The sequence below is a fragment of the Toxorhynchites rutilus genome, chromosome 2 (genome assembly GCF_029784135.1).
Source record: "Toxorhynchites rutilus septentrionalis strain SRP chromosome 2, ASM2978413v1, whole genome shotgun sequence".
In the NCBI taxonomy this organism is placed as follows: Eukaryota; Metazoa; Arthropoda; class Insecta; order Diptera; family Culicidae; genus Toxorhynchites; species Toxorhynchites rutilus.
In genome coordinates this window covers 203,024,956-203,046,941 of record NC_073745.1, presented here as the reverse complement: position 1 = coordinate 203,046,941, position 21,986 = coordinate 203,024,956, and the positions used below count along the sequence as shown (strand labels likewise).

The window sequence follows — 21,986 nt, the reverse complement described above, 5'->3', positions numbered from 1 at the left end:
CAACCTTCAAAGAAGTATACTTTTTTGTATATATTCGTGATATAAGAAAACCCCGAACGCAAAACAACGCAAGCTATCGGTCTTTTTCCGGGACACCAAATAGTATATTGAAGAGTTAGTTCTGTTAGCATTCAATTCCTTAACAGTATCGCAAGTGACCAACATGCGAATTGAATGAAATAATTTTGTTTTATTTTACATCAACAACTCATTTGCAATTGACATCAACATGGCATCAACAACTTCAATCCATTGAATTTCTACTACCACTCATCTGTATCAAATCGTGAATCACTCCTCTACGAATAACATTAAACAAGGGTTTTCCCCAATCCATAATACTGTCGGACCAGGGATTATGGGCTCACTATTGAGAATTTATATAGTAGGTACGATGAATGGGATTGAATATTTTGACGTCTAACCGGAATATATGGGGGTAAAATGAAAACCTAAGCATAGAACATGCAGAAAAAAATGAAAGATTTCGAATGCTTATAACTGGAACATTTCTCAACAGATCGGAATCATCATCAATTGGTGGGAAATATTTCTACGCATCTATCACAATGAATAAAATGTTATTTTTCATGAGATAAACAATTGAACAACTGTGAAATGTTCAGCGTTATCTAAACGCTCTAACTACCACGTTTTGATTAACCCGATTAATGATTTCCCCAACACAAACTTCAAAATCAGTGTACCTGGGGGAATACGCTTTGCAAATACATGCAAGTTGGTGGAGCTTTTGTTCCCACCAAAATGTGTACTCTAATACAGCCATCATAACCAAGGTGCTTTACAGTAGGGTAGGGCGGATCTAGTTGGTCATATGGGTAAGTTGGTCAGTGACTATATCTTGGAATCTGAGCGTCCAAAAAATTAGCGATCTATGGATGAAAAATAGCGAATTGCTGATACAAAAAATAGGCAAATCGGAAAAACTTTTTATGAAGTAGGTTTAAAAATACGGACATGGTTCCGATTTCGCCAAAAATCATTCACGGTTTGCGCATTATAAAATGTGTTCTAAAACTGGTTAATAACCATAAAAAAACGGTTCAAACGTAAAACAAAGTTTTATTGTACGTATTAGCTTTAAGTGTTAATGGAAATCGCTTTTAAAATTATTTTTGTTGAATTTTCATGAGTATCCTTTCTCATATATAGAGGGGCTAGTTGGTCACACAAATTGATCGTTTGAGAGCAACGCATATAAAATTTTCAGGTATGCTGTGTTTCATTACGCAAGCTATAAACAACTATACAAGGTATATTTTTTACTGCTAAATCCAGTGTATTTGAAACGAGAAAACCACCACACAAACCACTTGCAATATAATTGTCATATTGTAGCAACCCTAGTCAGCAAAGTCACATTGAAGCTGACTAGCTCAAAACTTCCATGAAAATATGCATACCAACACATTCGCAATACATCTCTCATGCCATAGTCGCACATGGCACACTCAGCATAAATCAAGCGAAAAGAGTTCACTGGGAGAAAGCTTCCCTGTGAGAGTGTCACGTCGGTGAGAAAGAGCGACTGAATCCCAAAAAGCGAGAGAAAGCTTTCGGCCGGGGGATCACGAGCAGGAAGAAAAAAAAAGGGCAGTCAATTTTGGAGTGCAGTGAGCGAAGGTGGAAATTTGCCGTTCGATTTTTGGAGTGCGATATTTTGGCGAGATTGAAGAATCTTGAGTTTGTGGTGAAGAAGTTTTTCGAAATCAATCGTTTGTGGCCGGTCGGGAAGTGACGCAAAAGTGCCAGAAAAGCGTATCGATTTGTGTGGCATTTGGACTGTAGTGAATTAAAAAGGAAGTGCCGACGGATAATAGTCGTTAAATTTGAAAAGAAAATCAAGAAGTGAGAGATAGCGGAGATAGCGGAGTGAAACATAGAAGAAGGCTTGATCCATGCAACGTGACATCGAAGGTAAGTGCGACATAACAGAGAGATCGTGAATTGTAAGCTGTGTGTTGGTGCGAGAACTTTCGGATGTTGTTTTGCTCCGAAAGCTCTCGTTTGAGTTCTTGGCATGCATTTGATTGGCCAGTGCTGGCAGTTAGTTTGATAACTTTCCCTCTTGAGCAGGGAAAGATAAAAGTGATAACAATATTTATATTTTTTGTTGTAAAATTTTCATTAAATATAATAAACGCTATCATTGAATATCAGAACTCACAATAATGCATTGAGTAATGTAGCATACCTCGAGGTTATTTCTATATACTCTGGGGCGAACGGTACAAATGTCATCAAAACAAATGCAAGCAAGAATGCAAGCGGTTGTGCGCCGCAGGGATGCCAGGTGATTTTTTTTCAAAAGTCTTGACATGGTACGAGAAAATGTCTTCATCATAATATCGGAGGATAGTTCTTCACACAAAAACGGAACTGTGATAACTCTTTTTGTTTATTTCAGCTTCGAAATTTTGGTTGTAACTCAAACCATATCCATGAAACTAATTGTAGAAAAGGCATGTAACCGGAAGACCTTCGATTTGTGAAGTGGTCGTTTGAAAGATCTAGGTTAATCTATTGTATAGTAGGGCCAAAATAATAGAAATTCAATGTCAAAATCATTCGAATTTTCGAGCGCAAATGATCTGATGTCTTCTAGAGAGAATATGTATTCTGACCGCTTCGATCGCTGAGAAGTAGGGCTTTACTTTTTTGACGATATTTTCGGCCAATAGTTAGAATTTCATGAAAATAATATCTTTTCAAAATCCACGTACGCTATCATACTGAAATTTCTTCACATATTTCATAATGTCTTCAAAATGTCTTCACAAAATCGAATGCCTTCAAAATAAAGACATGTCTTCAAACCTGGCATCTCTGGTTCGCCACAAAGTGGAAGAGAGACGAAATCGCAAGAAAAGATTGTCTGACTAATTTTCAACGATAATCTGAAATTTCCATTAATTTGTTCTATTACTTGCTACATGATATTAATTAACTGGTTTTGTTTTGATTCAATGATTTTTATAAATGAAGGGAACTTCTAATGGAAAAACGCCTATTATTTGCTCAAAAATAACATGCGTATTATTGACCAATTTACCCCGTGTGTGGGTTTAGTTGGTCAATTTATTCTGAAATACAAAGACGTTAAATAAAAGCAAAATGTCAAATAATTGATTCTCTGGTTATTTTTCATTGAAAGGGTAAAAGGTAAGCTTCATTGTGGTACATAACATTCTAACACAAAACTTCGTACTACAAAGTTATAACCAAATTTATTCAAAAATGACCAACTAGCCCCGCCCTACCCTACGTGGCATTTGTTGAAATTCTTTACTTACACAGCAAATATGTTGATTTCAATCAAATTCGAAAATTGTTCCATTCAATCAATAACTTAAACAATACAAACAAATGATTACTAAGCCAATGGTAGCCTCACGTCAACCTTGCGGTTATATCATAGATATAACCCACCTATTTTTTTCAGATTTGTTTGTCGTTTTATAGTGATGTATCACTGCTTGTACGATAATCATATCGACTCTTATTGAGGTTTGAATGTTAAATAAACTTGAGAAACGTAAGAATAGCTGTGAAATGAACACAAACTCAAACGGCTTCAAAATGTGATTTCATTTATATTATTTTCGCTTACCTCATTATGTTATTCCAGGGCACCACTCCCCGAGCCGTATCGACGAATCTTATCGCGTTGACCAGCAGATAGCAATTGCCTTCGCAGTACTCCACAAACACAAGCAGCAGCTTGAGGGCAGTCTTAACCACCAGTCGATACTTCGATGCAATCAGTGAGTATAACCATTGGATGGTAGGAGAGTGCTTCATGACACCGTTCATTCCATCCACATAGAGCATGACCTGCCCCAGTGCACGCAGAATGTAGTTCTGATAGTTCTGATCGGCTTCGTTGCCAATCTGCACCAAGCAATTGAGACCCCCGAGTGCCACAAAGCCATGCACCAGGTCTTTGTCCTCCTGGAATATTTGCTTCAACGAGAATAGTGCCCTCCGCAGTTCTCGCCCTTCCGAGCAGAGAAGTTTTTCTGTAACGAGAAAATAAAATGTTTTCCTTTCAGTTAAAGATAAATCTATCCTCGTCGTTTGATACAATTCAACCATTAAAATCCTCGCTAAGCCACAATCCAAAATGTACGGAGAAACAATCAACAAAGTTATCCCAAAACAGCGAAACAAAGAGATTAAAACTTCCACCCAACCTGCAGGGAAGGGGCAACATTCCAGCGAATAAAATTTACCCAATTCATTGTGAGATCCACTTTAACACGTGGAAAATTCCTTCTTGTTTTCACAACGAAAGAGATAAACAATGCCGAAGAAAATCGGGTCCCTCCCCCATCAAGGATGAAGCCCTACAATTTTCCGTCGCGCAATTGCCCCGAGTCTTTCGTTTCATTGCAGGGAGGGAATTCCTTTGCTCCGAAAAAGGTCTTTGTTTCAATATTCAATACCCGATTCATCTCCTGAATTTTCCCAGCCAACTTTTGTGCAGGTTTGGTGAGTCGCACGGAAAAAGACATACCTCCGGGGGTCGGCGGGTGGCCAAATGGCTTCGGTTTCGTTTTCTGTCTGCAGCGAGTGCAACATGTGATTCCAGACGATTTGAAGCGTGTTTCGCTGGAAGCGATTCTTTCTCCCTCTCAATAACGACTTGTCAGCGCCATTAGAGGCGCCTGGCTTTTCTCTTTGTCTGACATTTGGTGTGATGGAATCGGGGATAAGTTGGAAAAAGTTTTCACAATGATTGATGAGGCTTTCCAGCCTGCGGTTCTTTGCGAACGCGCGCTATGAGCTCGAATGAACGAATAGAAACATTGGCTGAATCGAAGTTTTACGGAGGCCATTGTCCGTAACCTTCACACCTCCTTTAATGAATCGAATCATTGAATGAACCATCGTGAGCGTGCGTCTATTAGACTGATGAACGGAAATTAAAGTTCCGTTTGCTTAAAATTTAACGAACCGTTACCCTTATGGATTGTTTCAGCTCGTTCGCCATAAGGGACCAGAAGCATTCCAAGTGCAAGGCTATCATATTTCATAAACGTAAAAGCAAAAAGTTTGCTCAACTTACAAAAGTGTAATTCTATCCGAACCTTCAAACGACAGGAACCGGTGACACAATTCGTTACCGATCGAAGATGGGCGCATCGCGCTAAACATATGCTATATTAGCGACCGAGGTATTATAAAACGCTTCGACCACGGTACAACCTTGACCGTTATATGGGCGCTTCCCATTGAATGATTAGCTATGCTTTTAGCTGCCTTTTAGTTTCATCGCTTCTGTTTTGCTTCCTTTGAGCAAACTCGTTGATCGGTCATTAGTTTTGCGTAAACTTGGTGTTCTATTTTTGCCTTGACGGGTCCTATAATTATCACTCGCTTCCACCGTTGACCCATTATGATGGAACAAGCTGCCAAGGGGCAATGTTCCGGAATAGCTGATTGACACTAATTTTACCACCATGAGCAGGAGAAATGAGGATATACAACATAATCTTAATTATTAGGAATCTACACGACCGTAAATATTATTAGAAACAAATCAGTCGTCGGAATGCAAAAGTTTTGTCGAGATTAGGGTGATGCGATTGATACTAATCACTAACATATACGAATGCAATCTATCGCTTGAGAAAAGAGGATTAGCTTGCTATTGTAGAATATGGTAACAACCTTCGGGCCAGATTCCACGTTATGAAAATATTTGAGCTCATCCCCCTCGATATTCATTAAGTTTCCGGGAATTGTAGACTTCAACTTATTTTTACTTCAATTTTCATTACTGTCTTTGGATTTTCATAATACAAACTTTTAACATTATAGGTGATCTGCTTCACTGCATCTTTATTGATTGATTTCTTACCTAATAGTGCTGATGATTTTTGCCTCATTTCAATTTCAACGTTTCAGTACATTTTGTTTATTTTAATTATTGGGTGTGCAACTTAATTTTTTCCATTTCTACAAGATGGTTCAAGGTGCTATGAGAAGTCAACGGCGACAGCTATTTTTGCTGAATCGGGAGGTGTCGACATCTGTCAACCAAATATTGTTTACAAGTCCATGAGTTTTGCACAACAAGTTCAATTTTTATTGCGTCGAAAATGTCGAGTTTCGTTTCCATTAAGCCCCGTTTGCGAAATGTATGATTTTGGAAGAAAAGTTCAGCTGAAGCGTGTCAATTGTTTGTGGAAGCTTATGCTGACTCGTCACCATCGGATAGATTTGTTTTTTCCAAAAATATATATTTTTATTAAGGCTCATATTAGAGATGAAACGGATATCCGGTAACTATCCGGTATCCGGCCTATCCGACCAATATTTGTTATCCGGCCGGATACCGGATAGTGAATTACTATCCGGCCGGATACCGGATATTAGGAAAAAATCAATAATTTCTCATTAACACTAGATAAATCATGTTATTTTCAAAATTAAATATATATTAACTCATAACGTTGATTCATTAACACTATCGTAACTAGCGTAATCGCCCGTATACGCTTTGCTTCGTACACTAGGCCAGCTTAGAGTCGAATGAACTGCAAAGTTTAAAGCCTCTTAAAAACAAAGAAGAAGAAGAACTAGGCCAGCTTCAGAGAACAGTCTTTCTTCGTAAACTCTACTGTAAGGAGATGAAAGATAACCTCTAACAAACCATACCAATTGGGGTACTGCTTAGAGTTTAATGACTACCAAACGTGATTGCGATCCATTCGAAATGTTTCCGCATAACAGTCGATTTCTTTAGCAATGGGAATTTTTAATTCCTTTTCGCGACGATGACTATTTTCATTTGGCACTTCGATGAAACTGTCTCAAAAGGTTTCGTGAGCTTCGTGTATCAGGTTTAGTTCAGTTTCGTCTCTTTTTCTTCGTTTAATTTTATTTGTGTCGAAATAAGTGTACCATCTTTCAGATTATCAGCCCTGAAGACAGTTCCAAGGTTTTTTTAATCTTGAATAAAAATAATTGATTGTTGTTTATTTGCTTATTTGAATGTGTAGTTCTTACTCTAACTGACTAGTATTAAAATTATTTCAATATATCCTCAAACATCTCATCATTGTAGTAGAAAATCCATGACAGAAAAAAATATGTTCAATATTCCTTGTAGAAAACTTGATACTTTATTAATGGATGTTCATTTTATACGGAACATGTAATAATTGTTCTTTATTTTTATGTGAAGAGGTGTTTATTTCTCTCTAAAATGTAATCTTTTATCAGCTCCATACAAACATGCAGTTTCTCCCAGTTTCACCTTCGCACATGAAGAGTCGAATATCCGGCCGCCGGATATCCGGCTATACGGCCTCGAAGCTTGCCGGATATCTGGTATCAGGTATCCGGCCAAACTATATCTGTTTCATCACTAGCTCATATGGCGTCAGCCTAACGGGGCCGGGAGTTCAATATTTCGACAATGTTTGCCTTACAATTATGTTAGTAATATGTAACCGATTACTCGCGGTTGGGTCGAGGTTAGTATTACAAGTGTTTTCGTAATTGTGATGTTGCTGTCTCCAATGCTCTGTACGTGTGCCCGACACGGGATACTTCCTATTGGGATGCAGCTGACCATTAATCAGCAACGCCCCCCTAGTATATACCCCAAATCTAGCGTGGTGCGTCTTCTTGACTCGAGGAATCCAGGATAGAATGGTCACTAACCTGCACAAGCATCAGCTCGTGTAGAGTTGTCATGAGCGGTACAACCTTTGGCTCTTGTTGAATGATCAGTGGACTGCATAACCTTTGGCCCGTGTATCTGTAAAGAGTGTGTGTATTTATTGCCGCGACTAAGTAAAAGTTTATAGATCGGATAGGAGGGATATAAAACAGGGACACAACGAAGGAAGCATAATTAAACGTTGACATCGGCGTTTCTGAGGAACAGGTATAGATGAAGCAGAAGATCAGGATCACGGCTACTTAAGATATCCCGGACGGGGATATCCGATTGTCTGCCTTTTGCTCTCAGTGCTCTAGAGAGCTGAGAGCGAGCAGCATGGAACCGGATACACGACCAGACAATATGTTTGATGTCGTGGAAGCCATCGTCAGAATCACAAAGATTGTTTGCTGCGAGCCCAATGCGATAGAGATGCGCGTTTAGGTTGTAGTGATTGGACATAAGCCGAGATATCACGCGAATGAAATCACGACCTACATTCAATCCCTTAAACAAAGCACTCGTCGAGACCTTAGGGATAATCGTGTGTAACCAGGGACCGAACTCATCTTCACTCCACATGCGCTGCCAACTAACGAGTGTGTCCTTACGAGGAATGTGGAAAAATTCATTATAAGCAATTTGCCTTTCAAAAAGTGTGCCTTCTGAAGCGCCCACCTTAGCTAGCGAGTCCGCTTTCTCATTCCCCGGAATCGAGCAATGAGAGGGAACTCATGCTAAGGTAATCTTGAATAATTTTTCGATAGATTTTGTAGGAAATGGTTTGGATCTGCCGTTCGGGTCTGCCGAAAAAAATAGAGACATTACACGATAAAGATTCGTGTCAAACGCAAACAGAGCTTGCAGAATTATTGGAAGTAGCTTTTCCTAAACGACTGAAAGCCGCAGGATACAACCAATATCAACGAAACTGTGTTCCATGCGGATTGCGAATTGAAAGCGAGAGATGTCGAACGGTGATTTTGCATGTCCAAAATGTTGCTTGAACGGCACAAAAGGGATTCACATGACAATCCAAAACGCAAAAGATCATATGTAAAACCCGGCCAACCACCAAAAGCGACTTACCACGGTGCCAAAGTAAAGTTCTGTATTTGGTGGGATCGAAATGATGTGATCCACTATAAGCTGCTAAAACCTTGTCAAATGATCAATGGATACTTCTACAGGCAACAATCAATCCGTTTGAAGCGAGCTATTACCGAAAAACATTCAGATTATGTGACCTGCCACGAGTCGTTAATGTTCCTTTATGACAACGCTTGGCCTCATGTTGCTTAAATATTGGTTCTTCCGCTTTGTAGCCCAGATCTTGCCTCTATCGACTTCCATTTGTTTCGATCGATGCAGAAAGCTTTGAGTGGAATACGCTTTATTTCAGAGCCGGGTATCAAAAATTGGCTGGATTCATTCGTTCAAAAGACGAACGCTTCTTCCACGATGGAATCCGTAAATTGGCAGAAAGATGGGAAGAAACAGTGGCTAACGATGGCTAATACTTTGAATAATGTATTAACTAATTTTATTATTCAAATCAATGTGTTTTTCATACAAAAATCGGAACGCATTGGATTGCACAACATATACTATAATATAATCCTACCTACTTGAACTAATTTAACCTAAAACCTTAATCTAGATGTACAAATTTCGTACGATTCGATGGTCCGAAGTTCGACAGCAACCCCTGGGTTTTTCTACCAACAGCTATTGTTTTTCATCCTTGCTAGACCACTCCGCCGCAGTACCACTGACTCTGACTTTGACATCATCAGTCATCATCACAATTCGGGAAGATATTGAGTATGAGAAAAATATAGTCTGGGTCTTCACCGCATTGATACAAATTTTTCCTTTTTCCAAAATATTCCGAAAGTACGTCTAAGCCTCTCTCTCAAGTTTAGCGGTGAGAACCCTAACAATTCTACCCTTATAAATGATCGCGTTGTCGTCTGCGAACAGCGAAAAGACGCCATTATCCGGAAGGCGAGGAAAATCTGATGTGAAGATGTATTCGTGCCATTCACATAGACATAGAACATCTTACTGTAATCCTATTGATTATCTTCACTAGGGAAATAGAAAAAATATATCGATGAATATTGTATACTAGCCCATCATGCCAGAACTTTTCGCTTTTCAACATCTAACAATACCGTAGTAAGTGTGTTTGTTACTGACTCTTATTAACTAGTTCTGGATAGAACTAATTATTTGCTATTTGCTGAAAAAGGTAGAAAAAACACACTGCGACGTCATCACAGAAAATTAAACACTCTACTGCTGTTCTAGCAGTAGATCTTGCTGAGATTGCTGGTATATCTGATGTTGCTACTGCTTTGCCACCACCGTTACTTCTGCTTCTACTAATTGAGTGGGTACTGCTACAAGGTTCAATAAAGACTCATTCACTTCGTGGCGGAGCTACTTTTGTATATTTATGGGAGGATGATGATAACTAAGGGGTGGGGCTTGCGATACAGTTTTCGTTTTTTTTCCAGGTACGGTGATACAAAAATACAAAAGCGTTTCCCCACCAGACGAGTTCCACATTAGATTTGAAGCTTGGAACAGAATCGCATCACGATTTGAGGCTGACTACTCGCTGAAGGCAGCAAAGCATTGTAATAGAACATAGAAAGTCTTGAATTTTAGACGGTTTAAACTTTTGCAGCCCATTCGCCTCTAACGTTGAAAAAGACCATTTTAGAAAACTATAACTTTACCTCTCTATAAGTGCTTCCGTGGTCGAGTGGTTAGCGTCACACATTGTCACTGTGGTCACGCGTATTCTAGAGCTTGCCACTTCAGAATACATTCAAGGCGTGTTATTCGGCATAGAAATCTCAACTAAGTACTACTAATGAAAATGACGCAAGTAATACCTACGGTGAGAAAGGTCCTCCGGGAACGTTAGTGCCACCCAAGAAGAAGAAGAAGAAGAACTTTACCTCTCTGCCCTGGCTGTCGCCATCGTTGCTAGCTGAATGAATGCCGAATCGTAATTGTAATAGATTATGCGATTTTCCTGTTTTTGCACTTTGCACAAGTGAGGCCGTGCGGAGCCTAAATAGCAATATTTCTTAGTTCTCTCTGTTGGCCTTACGAGCAACCGGTTTACATACGACTTTGGTCGTTATTGACGGTAAGGGTATTTAACTTTATTTCATAAAAACGTAACGTTTTCTGATTTTACAACCTTACTGAGAGACTGATTCTGATACTATAAGTAAGAAACACAAGAAATGAAAGTCATAAGGCTGGTTTTATAAACGAAGATAGTTGTTGTACACCATCATTTCGACTGATCTGCTTTGCATCTCAGTAATCCCCCGAAAAAGGGTGGTTCTATAGTTATGAATTGGAGTGTAGTAGAAATAAAGATAGAAGTATTTTACCTAAACGCAGAAACGGCAAGGAGTCTATAGTTTTTTTTCTACATACTGTAGATCTTCAAACATATGCCCCAGACCGATTACTGGATGTCAAGTCCAGATCAGTAAATTGTGACAATATGGATTACAAGTTATGGTAACAATCGGGTAACAATCAACCTGCAATCCCGACAGCAGTAATGTAAATAATGTAATGTAATGCAAAACATTCGTTCACCTAATGATGGGTGAGTTCAGCGATTCAAGGCTCATGATGAATGCAAACGTTTTCTGAATCATTGGTACAAAGAAATGTTCATCAATATTCACTGTCATAACGTGCTACTTGACGATACTCTCCATTCATTCAGTGCAAAACATTTTGATTACATTTCTTCACACACACATTTAACTAGCTACACATTCTACATTCCACAAAAAGTTTTTTGCTAATTTTTTATCCCTAAAAGATGAAAAAATCTCAATTTGAGGCATAGCAAAATTGAGTGTACACCTTCAATTTCTCCAAACAAACTAACCTTGCAAGTAAGATCTTTGCGGATTAGCATACTTTTTTTCGTCAGTGTATGATGTCAACACAAAACCCGTGCCTGGGCAGTGTTGGTTTTTGTGTATTATTGACGTTAGAATTTTTTTATAAAAATGACAAGTTAGAGAAAAGAAATATATATTGTTACACGTATAATGATAATAAGTATGTCTTGTCGAGGAAATACATTGCAGGAAATATCATCTGCTATCAGAAGAACCCACTCTACAGTAAAGAAAATCATAAACAAGTGAAAATACGAAGGAATCATGGAAATTTTCGCGGGTAGAGGAAACAAACTGATCCAGTTTTCTGATGATGAACGGATGAATTGAGTGAACATTGCGAAAGAATCATAAAACAAACATTGCAAAATTGACTACCGAAGTAACCAACACCATTGAAAGTCCTTTCAGCGGAGACACTGTCCGGAGAGTAGCATAAAGAAACAGTCTGAGAGTACGTGTAGCCCGTAAAAAATCCTTCATCTCAAAGGTGAATATGAAAAAAAAGACTACAGTTTACCAATGCATTTGTAAACAGACCTATAGAGTTCTGAAACAAGGTCCTTTATACGGATGAGACGAAAAACAAATCTCTTTGAACCTTTGAAGACAGAAGGTGTGCTCCAGGTTCAGCATTTGGTTCCTACAGTAAAACACGGTAGTCAGCTGCAGTATGGTACAATGGCGGCTTCTGGAACTGAAACCATGAAGTTCGACTCAGCGATGGACAAGATGGCTTAATTGATCTTCCTGAAGCGTAACCTGCAGTCTCCCGTTCAGAAATTGGGTATCCCTCGTGATTACTACATTCAACTGGATAATGACCCGAAGCGAACTGATCGCACCGTGCGGAAGAACTTGCTCTAAAATATCCCAATCAACTCAATCAATTGATTGCGATCATGAGCTCATAATTCAGGGCTCTCAACTGACCATCTTTGTTTGTTATTCTAGTTACTACGTCCACGCAACAATCATCTTGGGACGTTAATCCCTGTTCCTTACCGCTCACATTACGGTCTGTTGCATCGATAATTGGTGCTATTAATAACACAATAATGGAAGCCTCATACCAACAGTCCCGCGGTGTTTGGTTCAACTGTAAAAATTCGAACAATATGAATATTCGCTGAAAAAAAGGCGACATGTGTAACGATGAGATAGGAATACTCTTACGCCAAAAAAATGGCTCCTATGTTGTAATATACAACACAATTATCGTTAGACAAAAATGTACACGAATAAATTCGGCTTTGTTACAGCTGAATCGCTAAATGAGCCTAATAAAATAAACAGATGGGATAAAAAAACCTCCGCTATCACCGAACTTGAGCACTATTGAGGACTTATGGTGGGAAATCAAGAACCGTTTGTAGAATAATAGTGTACCTGTGTACAGAGTGGAACTCAAAACGACGATTAAGGAAAGCATTCCGTCTACAGTGACCAAAAGTCTCACCTCCGTGCTTGCAGGCAGTGCTAGATTGCAAAGAGGGCCATACCAAATACTAGGGGATTAATTTTTGTTATCTGTTAACATTTCTGAACTGATTTCAATTTTCTTTTTAAGAAAAACTTAAACCTTACACTCAATTTTGCCACGTCTGAATTGAAGATTTTTTGTTTGTTTTTGAAACATGAAGTATAAATGTGACCATTTCATTCTTTTTTTCTTATCGCTACATGAGAGTGAAAAGGATCAATTTTACGATGAACATAAGTCGCTTGCAATTATTTACTTTTTAACCCCAAAAAACTATGAAATAACAAACTAACACAGGATGTAAACGCAATTTTACGATTGACTCTAGCTCAAAGTCACTAATAATCCAACACAACAACAACAAAAAGCACTTGTGATGCACTCATTCTGGTAGATTTTCAGGATCATGGTTTCAGGAATTTGAAATAATGATATTCAGTTCCCACTTTCTTCATTCCATCGATGATTGTTAGCCAATCAGTGGGGATACAAAAGCAATACAAAATGTGAATATCTTTCCTCGATATTCTAGCATATATAAATTTCGCAAAACAGATTTTTCACAAACTGACAAAGCACTGTGAACAAACTGAATAACGTATCTTAATCGAACTCTGCGTTATTACGAAGGTCAGTTTTGCCAACTTAGCGACAACAAGAATCCTGATAATCCCATTGAAATGGGCTTCATGTTAGACAGAATGTTTGTGATTGAACATTTACATGCATACTGATGTGCTTTGTTCGATTTTTTTCTATTTTAACATTTTATTGAAACATTTCTCAGGTTTTACATATAAGAAGTATCAATGAGCAATGAATATTTTCACCGCTGTCTGGGTAACGTTCGTTCCCCATTTTATCGCGCAGACCCACTTCACAGTATTTATTGAACTCATGGTAAATGAGATTCTTTGTTTGCTTTTTTCTGTTCCTACTTCTGTGCTTAACATCGTGAGCCCTATCTATTTCTTTTCGCGAAAGCATCTATATTCCACTCTCCGCCTGAATGTCTGTCTGTTTGTCTGTCTGGCTGACTGTTTGTGAGTTAAACATAACTCGGGCTTCTTGAGATGATGCTTTTGATGCTCTCTGAAGTGGGCTATACTATGTTGTGTGTTACGATTGGCTGTACCCATGAACCTAGGAACTCAGCATGCAAGGTATTGCCAAGTGGTTGTGCTGATTTGAAAAAAGCTCTCCATTAATTACAGTTCACGCTGTTATCCCTAACGAGTAGCTCGCAGATTTCAACAGCATTTCGTGACTTGTACTATAAGTGACAATCGCTGTCGTGGGTTGACGAGGCTCACCGTGGCTGCTGGGTAGATTCACCACCTCGGGGCTCGCGCTTCCTTCTATCTGTGTGTTTCTTTTATTAATTGCTGCATTTTGCGGCGTTTTCTACGCGACGGTCATCGCTGTTTTTGTTTCCTTTTTGTCCATCCGGGCCATTTTTCTACTTCCATTGCCAGTTCGTGCGCCGATTTCATGTCACAAGTTTCATAAAAATGTGGTTTATTACGGCCGCGGTGCGGTGCCCTGAAAGCCAGCCGGAGACACTTTCTTTATTCCAATCTTCATGACTCCCACCAGGACGTGAGATGGGGGGTCACCATGGGTGTTCCATCGGTGATTATCGGTTCGAGCATGACGTATCGTTAATTTGAGTAACAATATTTTCATCCACACAAAACATAATTGCAACCAGACGACGATTGCGATGACACCGAAGCAAACGATATTCAAATTAAGAGAAATGTGTGCATACACACTCTGGGAACGAAAGCTGTTCAAATATGCTGAAGAACTTCCCAAGGACCTTCAAGTGTACCTTGACATCCCATCTCTAAACAGCGAGTACATAGTAGTCTACCAGTCCATTTGTGAATCTTTGCGACAGTGGATATTATTTTTGCGGCGGGAGAGCAATGTTATATCCTATGCTGACAAATGAGGTTATGTATAATTCATAGCAATAAACAGCGTTAAAAGGATCGCAATAATTTTGGCACAAACTGAACTAGGCGTCCTTGTGATGTTTAGTTTCTTGGAAGTTGGTCTGCGGAGATAAACGGAAAAGATTGATCGAGACAACGGCTCTGGTGCTAGGCGGACAGAACCGATATAATATGTAACAATGATATATTGCTGTTTTTTGTTCTAAATATAATCAAACATAACAATTGATTGGTGTGATGGTGTGGCACCAAAATAGGTTCATCGACCCATGTTGATGCTGCTACAAATGAATTGTGTATTCCGTTTGAATCTTGGAGAACTGGTAGCGATATTAATCATTTAGTACTCTCCGGATAGAAAAAAAGTGCGCTCACGATTCATGATTCATTATCTCACTTATCACTTATGACGAATTTCATGCCAACTCGACTGGCCGTTGGCAGCACCATCTCAGATAGCAGTGAAACGTTGTGGATGTAAAGACATGGGTCATTTGAGCAACTTTTAATACTTGAAATATTCGAAAATGAATTAAACTACTTTTTGAAAAAAGCCAAAAAATGTTTCTTATTTTTTTACAAAAATTTATAACCTAAAAACTATGATACCTACAAAATTCGTCAAAGGATAAATGTAGGAAATTGTTTAAATTCTCACAAAAGAAATACCAAACATTTTTTGGAAAAAAAAATCATTCAAAAAAATACATTTTGAAAATTAAAATTCATTTTTCTCGAAAACATGTGTTTTTGAAATTCTGACGAAAATACATATAAATAGCCCTTAGAATTTTCAACCAGTCACCCATACATTGGAAGATGGGTACATTTACATGGAGAAAGTTTTTCTAACAACAACTTTTTCACGTTTATTTTTTGAAAAATTTACAACTAATCCTAGTTTTGTTTAAAGTCAAGATATCGATATAGTGTATTCGACAAAGTTTTAGATCTTATTAAAATATGAACTTTTGTCGAAGACTTAAACTTTCTATCTGTTATAGTTTTTGGAATATAAGGCATTTTTGTATGAAGACTCCTGAAAAAAATAATGTTTTGCTCGTAACATTTTTGTGTGTATATTCTCACATTTGACATGTTCTTGACATGTTTCTAAATAAAAAATTAGCAGAGCATGTAAATTGCGATAATTGATAAATAAAAATGTTACGAATTAAACAATAATAAAGTCTGCTTCATTTAATATTGGAACAAATTCTTTTGCTCATTGTGGCGCTCCTAGTGGACGGATTTGGAAACTTTTTTCACCCACGTGTCGGGAAATTCATTACCTTTCACCATGTATTTATGTCATAACATCAAACGATAGCATTTTGTAAACAACCGCCATGGAAGTCGAACGGAGAGATAAAATTGTGCACAGTTTTCTTGAAAATCCATTGTTGTCGGCATCTAAGCTAGCTAAACAGCTTAAAATGCCCAGAAATACCGTATGGCGTGTTATCAAGCAGTACAAGGAAACATTGATGACGGCTCGGAAGCCGCATTCGAAGCGTCGGAGTGGAACTGTCGACCGGAAACTGCGTGGGAAAGTCATCAAGGCCGTCAAGAGGAATCCCAGTCTTTCAGACCGCGATTTGGCCAATAAGTTCCAGGCCGCTCACAGTACGGTGCGACGAATTCGTCTCCGGGAAGGAATAAGGTCATTCCGAGCCAGCAAACAGCCAAATCGGACGCTGAAGCAGAACAATGTGGCCAGAATCCGTGCTCGAAATCTGTACGACCAAGTGCTGACGGATGTATTCTGATGGACGATGAGACCTACGTGAAGGCGGACTTTGGGCAAATCCCAGGTCAAAAATTTTATTTGGCGACGGCTCGGGGGGATGTACCTGCAAAATTTAAGTTCGTGTTTGCGGATAAATTCACCCGCAAGTACATGATTTGGCAGGGGATATGCAGTTGTGGACAGAAAACCAAAGTCTTTCTCACTGACAAGACAATGACATCAGAAGTCTACAAAAAAGAGTGCCTACAGAAACGGATTCTGCCGTTTATTCGTGCCCACGACCGTCCAGTAATCGCTCGCAAGCTGCCATTACAGCAAAACGGTTATGGAATGGTACGCAACGAACGGGGTCAGCGTAATACCGAAGGACCTCAACCCCCCAAACTGCCCCCAGATCCGGCCGATAGAGAAATACTGGGCAATCACGAAGCGGAGGCTTAAGGCAAAGGGAAAACTTGTTAGGAACATGACTCAAATGAAGAACTGGTGGAATCAAATCGCCAAAACGGTGGACGAAAAGGGTGTGCGCCGCCTAATGTGCCGTATTACGGGAAAAGTACGAGAATTTCTTCGAAACAGCAATGAATAATAAATTCATTGTAACGAAAATGCTACATTTGTATGAAAAACAAATTATGAATTCGTTAATAAATGACTGAACTACACGCAATTGTTTGTGTTCCAATATTAAATGAAGCAGACTTTAGTATTTTTTCAAAGAAAAGCATGAAAAAGTTGTTGTTAGAAAAACTTTTCCCATGTAAATGTACCCATCTTCCAATGTATGGGTAACTTGTTGGAAATTCTAAGGGCTATTGATATATATATATCTATCTTCAGAATTTTAAAAACACATGTTTCCGGGAAAAATGAATTTTAATTTTCAAAATATTTTTCTTTTCAATGAATTTTTTTTTAAATATTTGTTTGATATTTTTTTAATGAAAACCTTAATAATTTGCTACATTTCATTCTCATCTTCCCATCTTCCGATGTATGGACGACTTGTTGTAAATTTTAAGGGCTATTCATAGATATTTTTTTGGAAATTTAAAAACGTTTTTGAGAAAACATATTTTTAACTTTCAAAATAATTTATTTTCAGCGTAATTTTTTTTCCCATAACATTTTGGGATTTTTTTTTGTGAAAATTTCGTACATTTCATCCTTTGACCAGAATTTTGCAGGTAACATAGTTTTTAAATTATAAATTTTTGTACAAATTTAAGAACAAAATTTTGACTTTTTTGAAAAACTAGTTTAATTCGTGTTCGAATATCAAGTATGCAAAGAGGCTTGAATGACTCCTAAGACGAGTTGAAACGGAATTCGTCTTATGAAAAATGGATAATTTTGCACCAACTCGTCTATGGAGCCGACCCTCACTGAATTTATTTAAAATTTGTAAATGTGAAGATACTAGCTGATAAAGAAGTATCTTTGAATATTCAATTTCTCCAAAATTAGTCTATTAGCCTCATGGAAAATTGTTTGAAATTTGTTTGAAGATTTCAAAAAATTATGAAAAAAATTATAATGCTTCCTTAATGGTATATTTGTCAAAATATTGAGAAATAAGTATCATAATATATGTGGTCAGTCTCACCCCGCCGGGCGGTATTACCTTGTTTTTCGCTATGTGAATTTTCTATTTCCTACAGTTTGACTATAAACGGCTTACCCTTCATATAATTTGAGGGAAATCAAATCTAGTCTGCTTTAGAAAATCAGCTGAATCCATCTCATTATAAAGTCAATTGTATTAGACCTCGTTACTGTTTTTAACCCCAACGAAGCATCGAAAACAGCGCTATCAACAGCACCCTAATGGTACAGCGATTACCAATGAACAAAGCTAATCATTCTGCACCTTCAATACCCATTTCCGTCGTCGCCTAATCAAATTTGTAGTTTCACTTTCTGCCGCCTCATCCCTCGAACGATTGCTGCCGAATTAAGTACTCCCCCCCAAACGGTCGACCAAAAGATTGTTGTTTCCCTTCGTGGAAGTTTCATTACCAATCGTTAAGCTGTCTGGTGAGTGGAATCTGAAATGGGGCGCATCATTACGAAGTTTCCCCTGGCCTTCCCACCACCCCCTGGCGGGGTCAAGGTAAGAGGCATATCTCTCTTTTTATCACACGAGATACGAATCGTGGCCTGAAAGCAAAACGCAAATATATTAAACTACATTGAACAAAGATTGAAATAATTTTGCCCGATCAGCATGATAATAGAATTTATTGGCAGATTTCAAGCTGCTGTGGCCCCATTGCTCGGGAAACATGATGCCCAGCAACCTCGAAGAGGAAGGAGAGCCCCATTCATGGTGATCGAACCGAATAGTGATGCTTTGTGGAGCTGAAAATAAGATAGAGAGAAAGAGCTCCGCGAGATGGATAAAATCTGTAATCAATTGAACTCTGGCATCAGGTTTAACGAATTTGTTAAATATCCAGTATAGAGGTGAAGAAAACGGGCGGTCCATTCAGACCTACTGATAAAACGTGAAATGTTCAAATTACTTATCGAATGGAAATTAATGATATGCAAAACATATATTATTAGATGTTACTACCACCCAAACTAGCGTCGTCAGAAAGCATTTCATTTTCGGCAGAAAACATGTCTTATTTTTCATGCCTTGTAGCATCAAATCAGAGGTATGACTAAAACGTCAAACCCCTCATATTTCCAGTGTACCCAATATTGCTGCGGTTCACTGACATTTTGGTTCTGTCAATTACTGTTGTCTACAACTCAGTCCGGTTATATGGTCGAATAGTGGCTAACTTTAAACTCCATGTTAAATGTGAACACCTCCATGTGAAACCGAAATATGAAAAGTGCTCATGCAGTTAGAAATAAAGCATACTATCTCCGTGATTTCAACGATTTCAATCCTCGCAAATGATATGTTGGTAAACAAATGACGCCATATTGATTTTGATTTTGGGTAGCCAATTGATGTCTAACCCCTGCGTCAAATAGGCCAACAATGCCATCTATCCCTCAACGCTTTAAGATGTTTGTTTGTAAAATTGAGCACATCGTGAAAATTGTCCAATTTCAAACGCTTATTGCTCAGTAATTTCATGATGGATTGATGAAATTTTTGCGTCAATCGATTTCGGCACTGTGAAGCATTCATATATTTCCTGTAAAGGTTCCTCAATGTCGTCAGTATAAACCTACAGTGAAATCACCCGACACAGGGAGTAAATATTGAGTATGACTTACCGACTCGATAGCTGTCTGTGTGCGAGGAAATGCGATAATATCAACATCACTGTTATACTGTCAACTGCGAGGGATAGGACTTTCCTGCACCTCACAGGCACTTCATAACCATTTTTTATATTGAAGAAAATAATATATGTCATGAAACTAACTATCGAACAATTGAAAAATCTCAGCCCATATCCTAACGGAAATACCCACTTCTGATTGGACAAAAGTGAAGACACATGAGGCGGGTCCCTAACATCAAAACCAAACTGCCTGGGGAAATCAGCATTGCAAATACATGAAAGTAGGGGGCACTTTTGTTCCTACCGAAATGTATTCCCTAACATAGACATCAAAACCCAGCTGCCTTGGGGAAATCGACATTGCAAATACATGAAAGTAGGGGGAACTTACATAATATTACATCTCATTACAAATTGAAGTTGGAAAGTGTTTTCTAATTTTACTCCTAGAAAACACTTTCCAGCCTAAAGGAGATCTATATCCATCTCGGTCTGGGAGGTGGCCAAGTAATGCGTGCTTATTTGAAACGTGTCTCTTGTGAGCGAAACATGAACGGCTCGTATTAATCTTATATTGCCGTACCATATATTAGGCTGTCAAAAAATCCTGTGGTATTTCCGCGAGGTGTCGTTGTAAGCGCGTAGTTCTAGTTGTATTCATTGTATCGAGTCATACTATAGCTTGTTGGAAAGGTATTTTTGCGCGCTATAATATAGTCCTTGACAGTGTTTTGTCTGGTTAAGTCGTTCGTGAGTTATAGTGTCGCAAATATGGAGCAAAATAAAGAGAAAATCCGACATATTTTACAGTACTACTATGACAAAGGCAAAAATGCATCTCAAGCTGCCAATAAAATTTGTGCAGTTTATGGACCCGATACAGTTTCCATTTCCACCGCACAACGATGGTTTCAACGTTTTCGTTCTGGTGTAGAGGTCGTCGAAGATGCGCCACGCTCCGGAAGGCCTGTCGTCGAAAATAGCGACAAAATCGCTGAATTAGCCGAGAAAGACCGACATAGTAGCAGCCGTAGCATCGGCCAATAGCTGGGGATAAGTCATCAAACCGTTATTAACCATTTGAAGAAGCTTGGATTCACAAAGAAGCTCGATGTATGGGTGCCACACACGTTGACGCAAAAAAAAACATCTTTGACCGTATCGACGCATGTGAATCGCTGCTGAATCGCAACAAAATCGACCCGTTTCTGAAGCGGATGGTGACTGGCGATGAAAAGTGGGTCACTTACGACAACGTGAAGCACAAACGGTCGTGGTCGAAGCCCGCTGAAGCGGCTCAGACGGTGGCCAAGCCCTCATTAACGGCCAGGAAGGTTCTGCTGTGTGTTTGGTGGGATTGTCAAGGAATAATCTATTATGAGCTGCTTTCCTACGGCCAAACGCTCAATTCGGACCTGTACTGCCAACAACTGGACCACTTGAAGGTAGCACTCATGAAGAAGAGGCCATCTTTGATAAACAGAGGCCGCATTGTCATCCATCAGGACAACGCCAGACCACACACTTCTTTGGTGACCCGCCAGAAACTCCGGGAGCTCGGATTGGAGGTTTTTTTGCATCCGCCGTATAGTCCGGACCTTGCACCAAGTGACTACCACCTGTTTTTGTCCATGGCGAACGAGCTAGGTAGTCAGAAGTTAGCCACAAAAGAGGCCTGTGAAAATTGGCTATCCGAGTCATCACTAGCTAACCCGGCAAACTTCGTCCCGCCCATTTACTTGATTAATTCTCGAGTAATGCAGAAATTTGTGTTTCATTTGTATGGCAGCCACCCCTAAGAGAGGGGGGAGGGGTATCTAACCACCATAGAAACATTCATTGCACCCTAAAGTTTCCATATGCCTAATTTGGTTTAATTTGCTTGATTAATTCTC

At 38.9% G+C, this 21,986-nt stretch overlaps 1 protein-coding gene across 7 annotated transcripts in view; it reads right to left on the bottom strand.

Moving 5' to 3' along the window:
• The window catches only part of LOC129771424 (FH1/FH2 domain-containing protein 1), a 268,143-nt gene that overhangs the window by 52,718 nt on the left and 193,439 nt on the right, over nt 1-21,986 (bottom strand). For all 7 annotated transcript variants that reach the window (XR_008742368.1, XR_008742369.1, XM_055775046.1 and 4 more), the window contains one exon: nt 3,632-4,040. Coding sequence is in view for 5 of the 7 variants with exons in the window: in XM_055775046.1 (XP_055631021.1) it covers nt 3,632-4,040 (409 nt within the window). In the remaining 2 variants the exon portion in view is untranslated. The remainder of the gene's footprint in view (nt 1-3,631; nt 4,041-21,986) is intronic.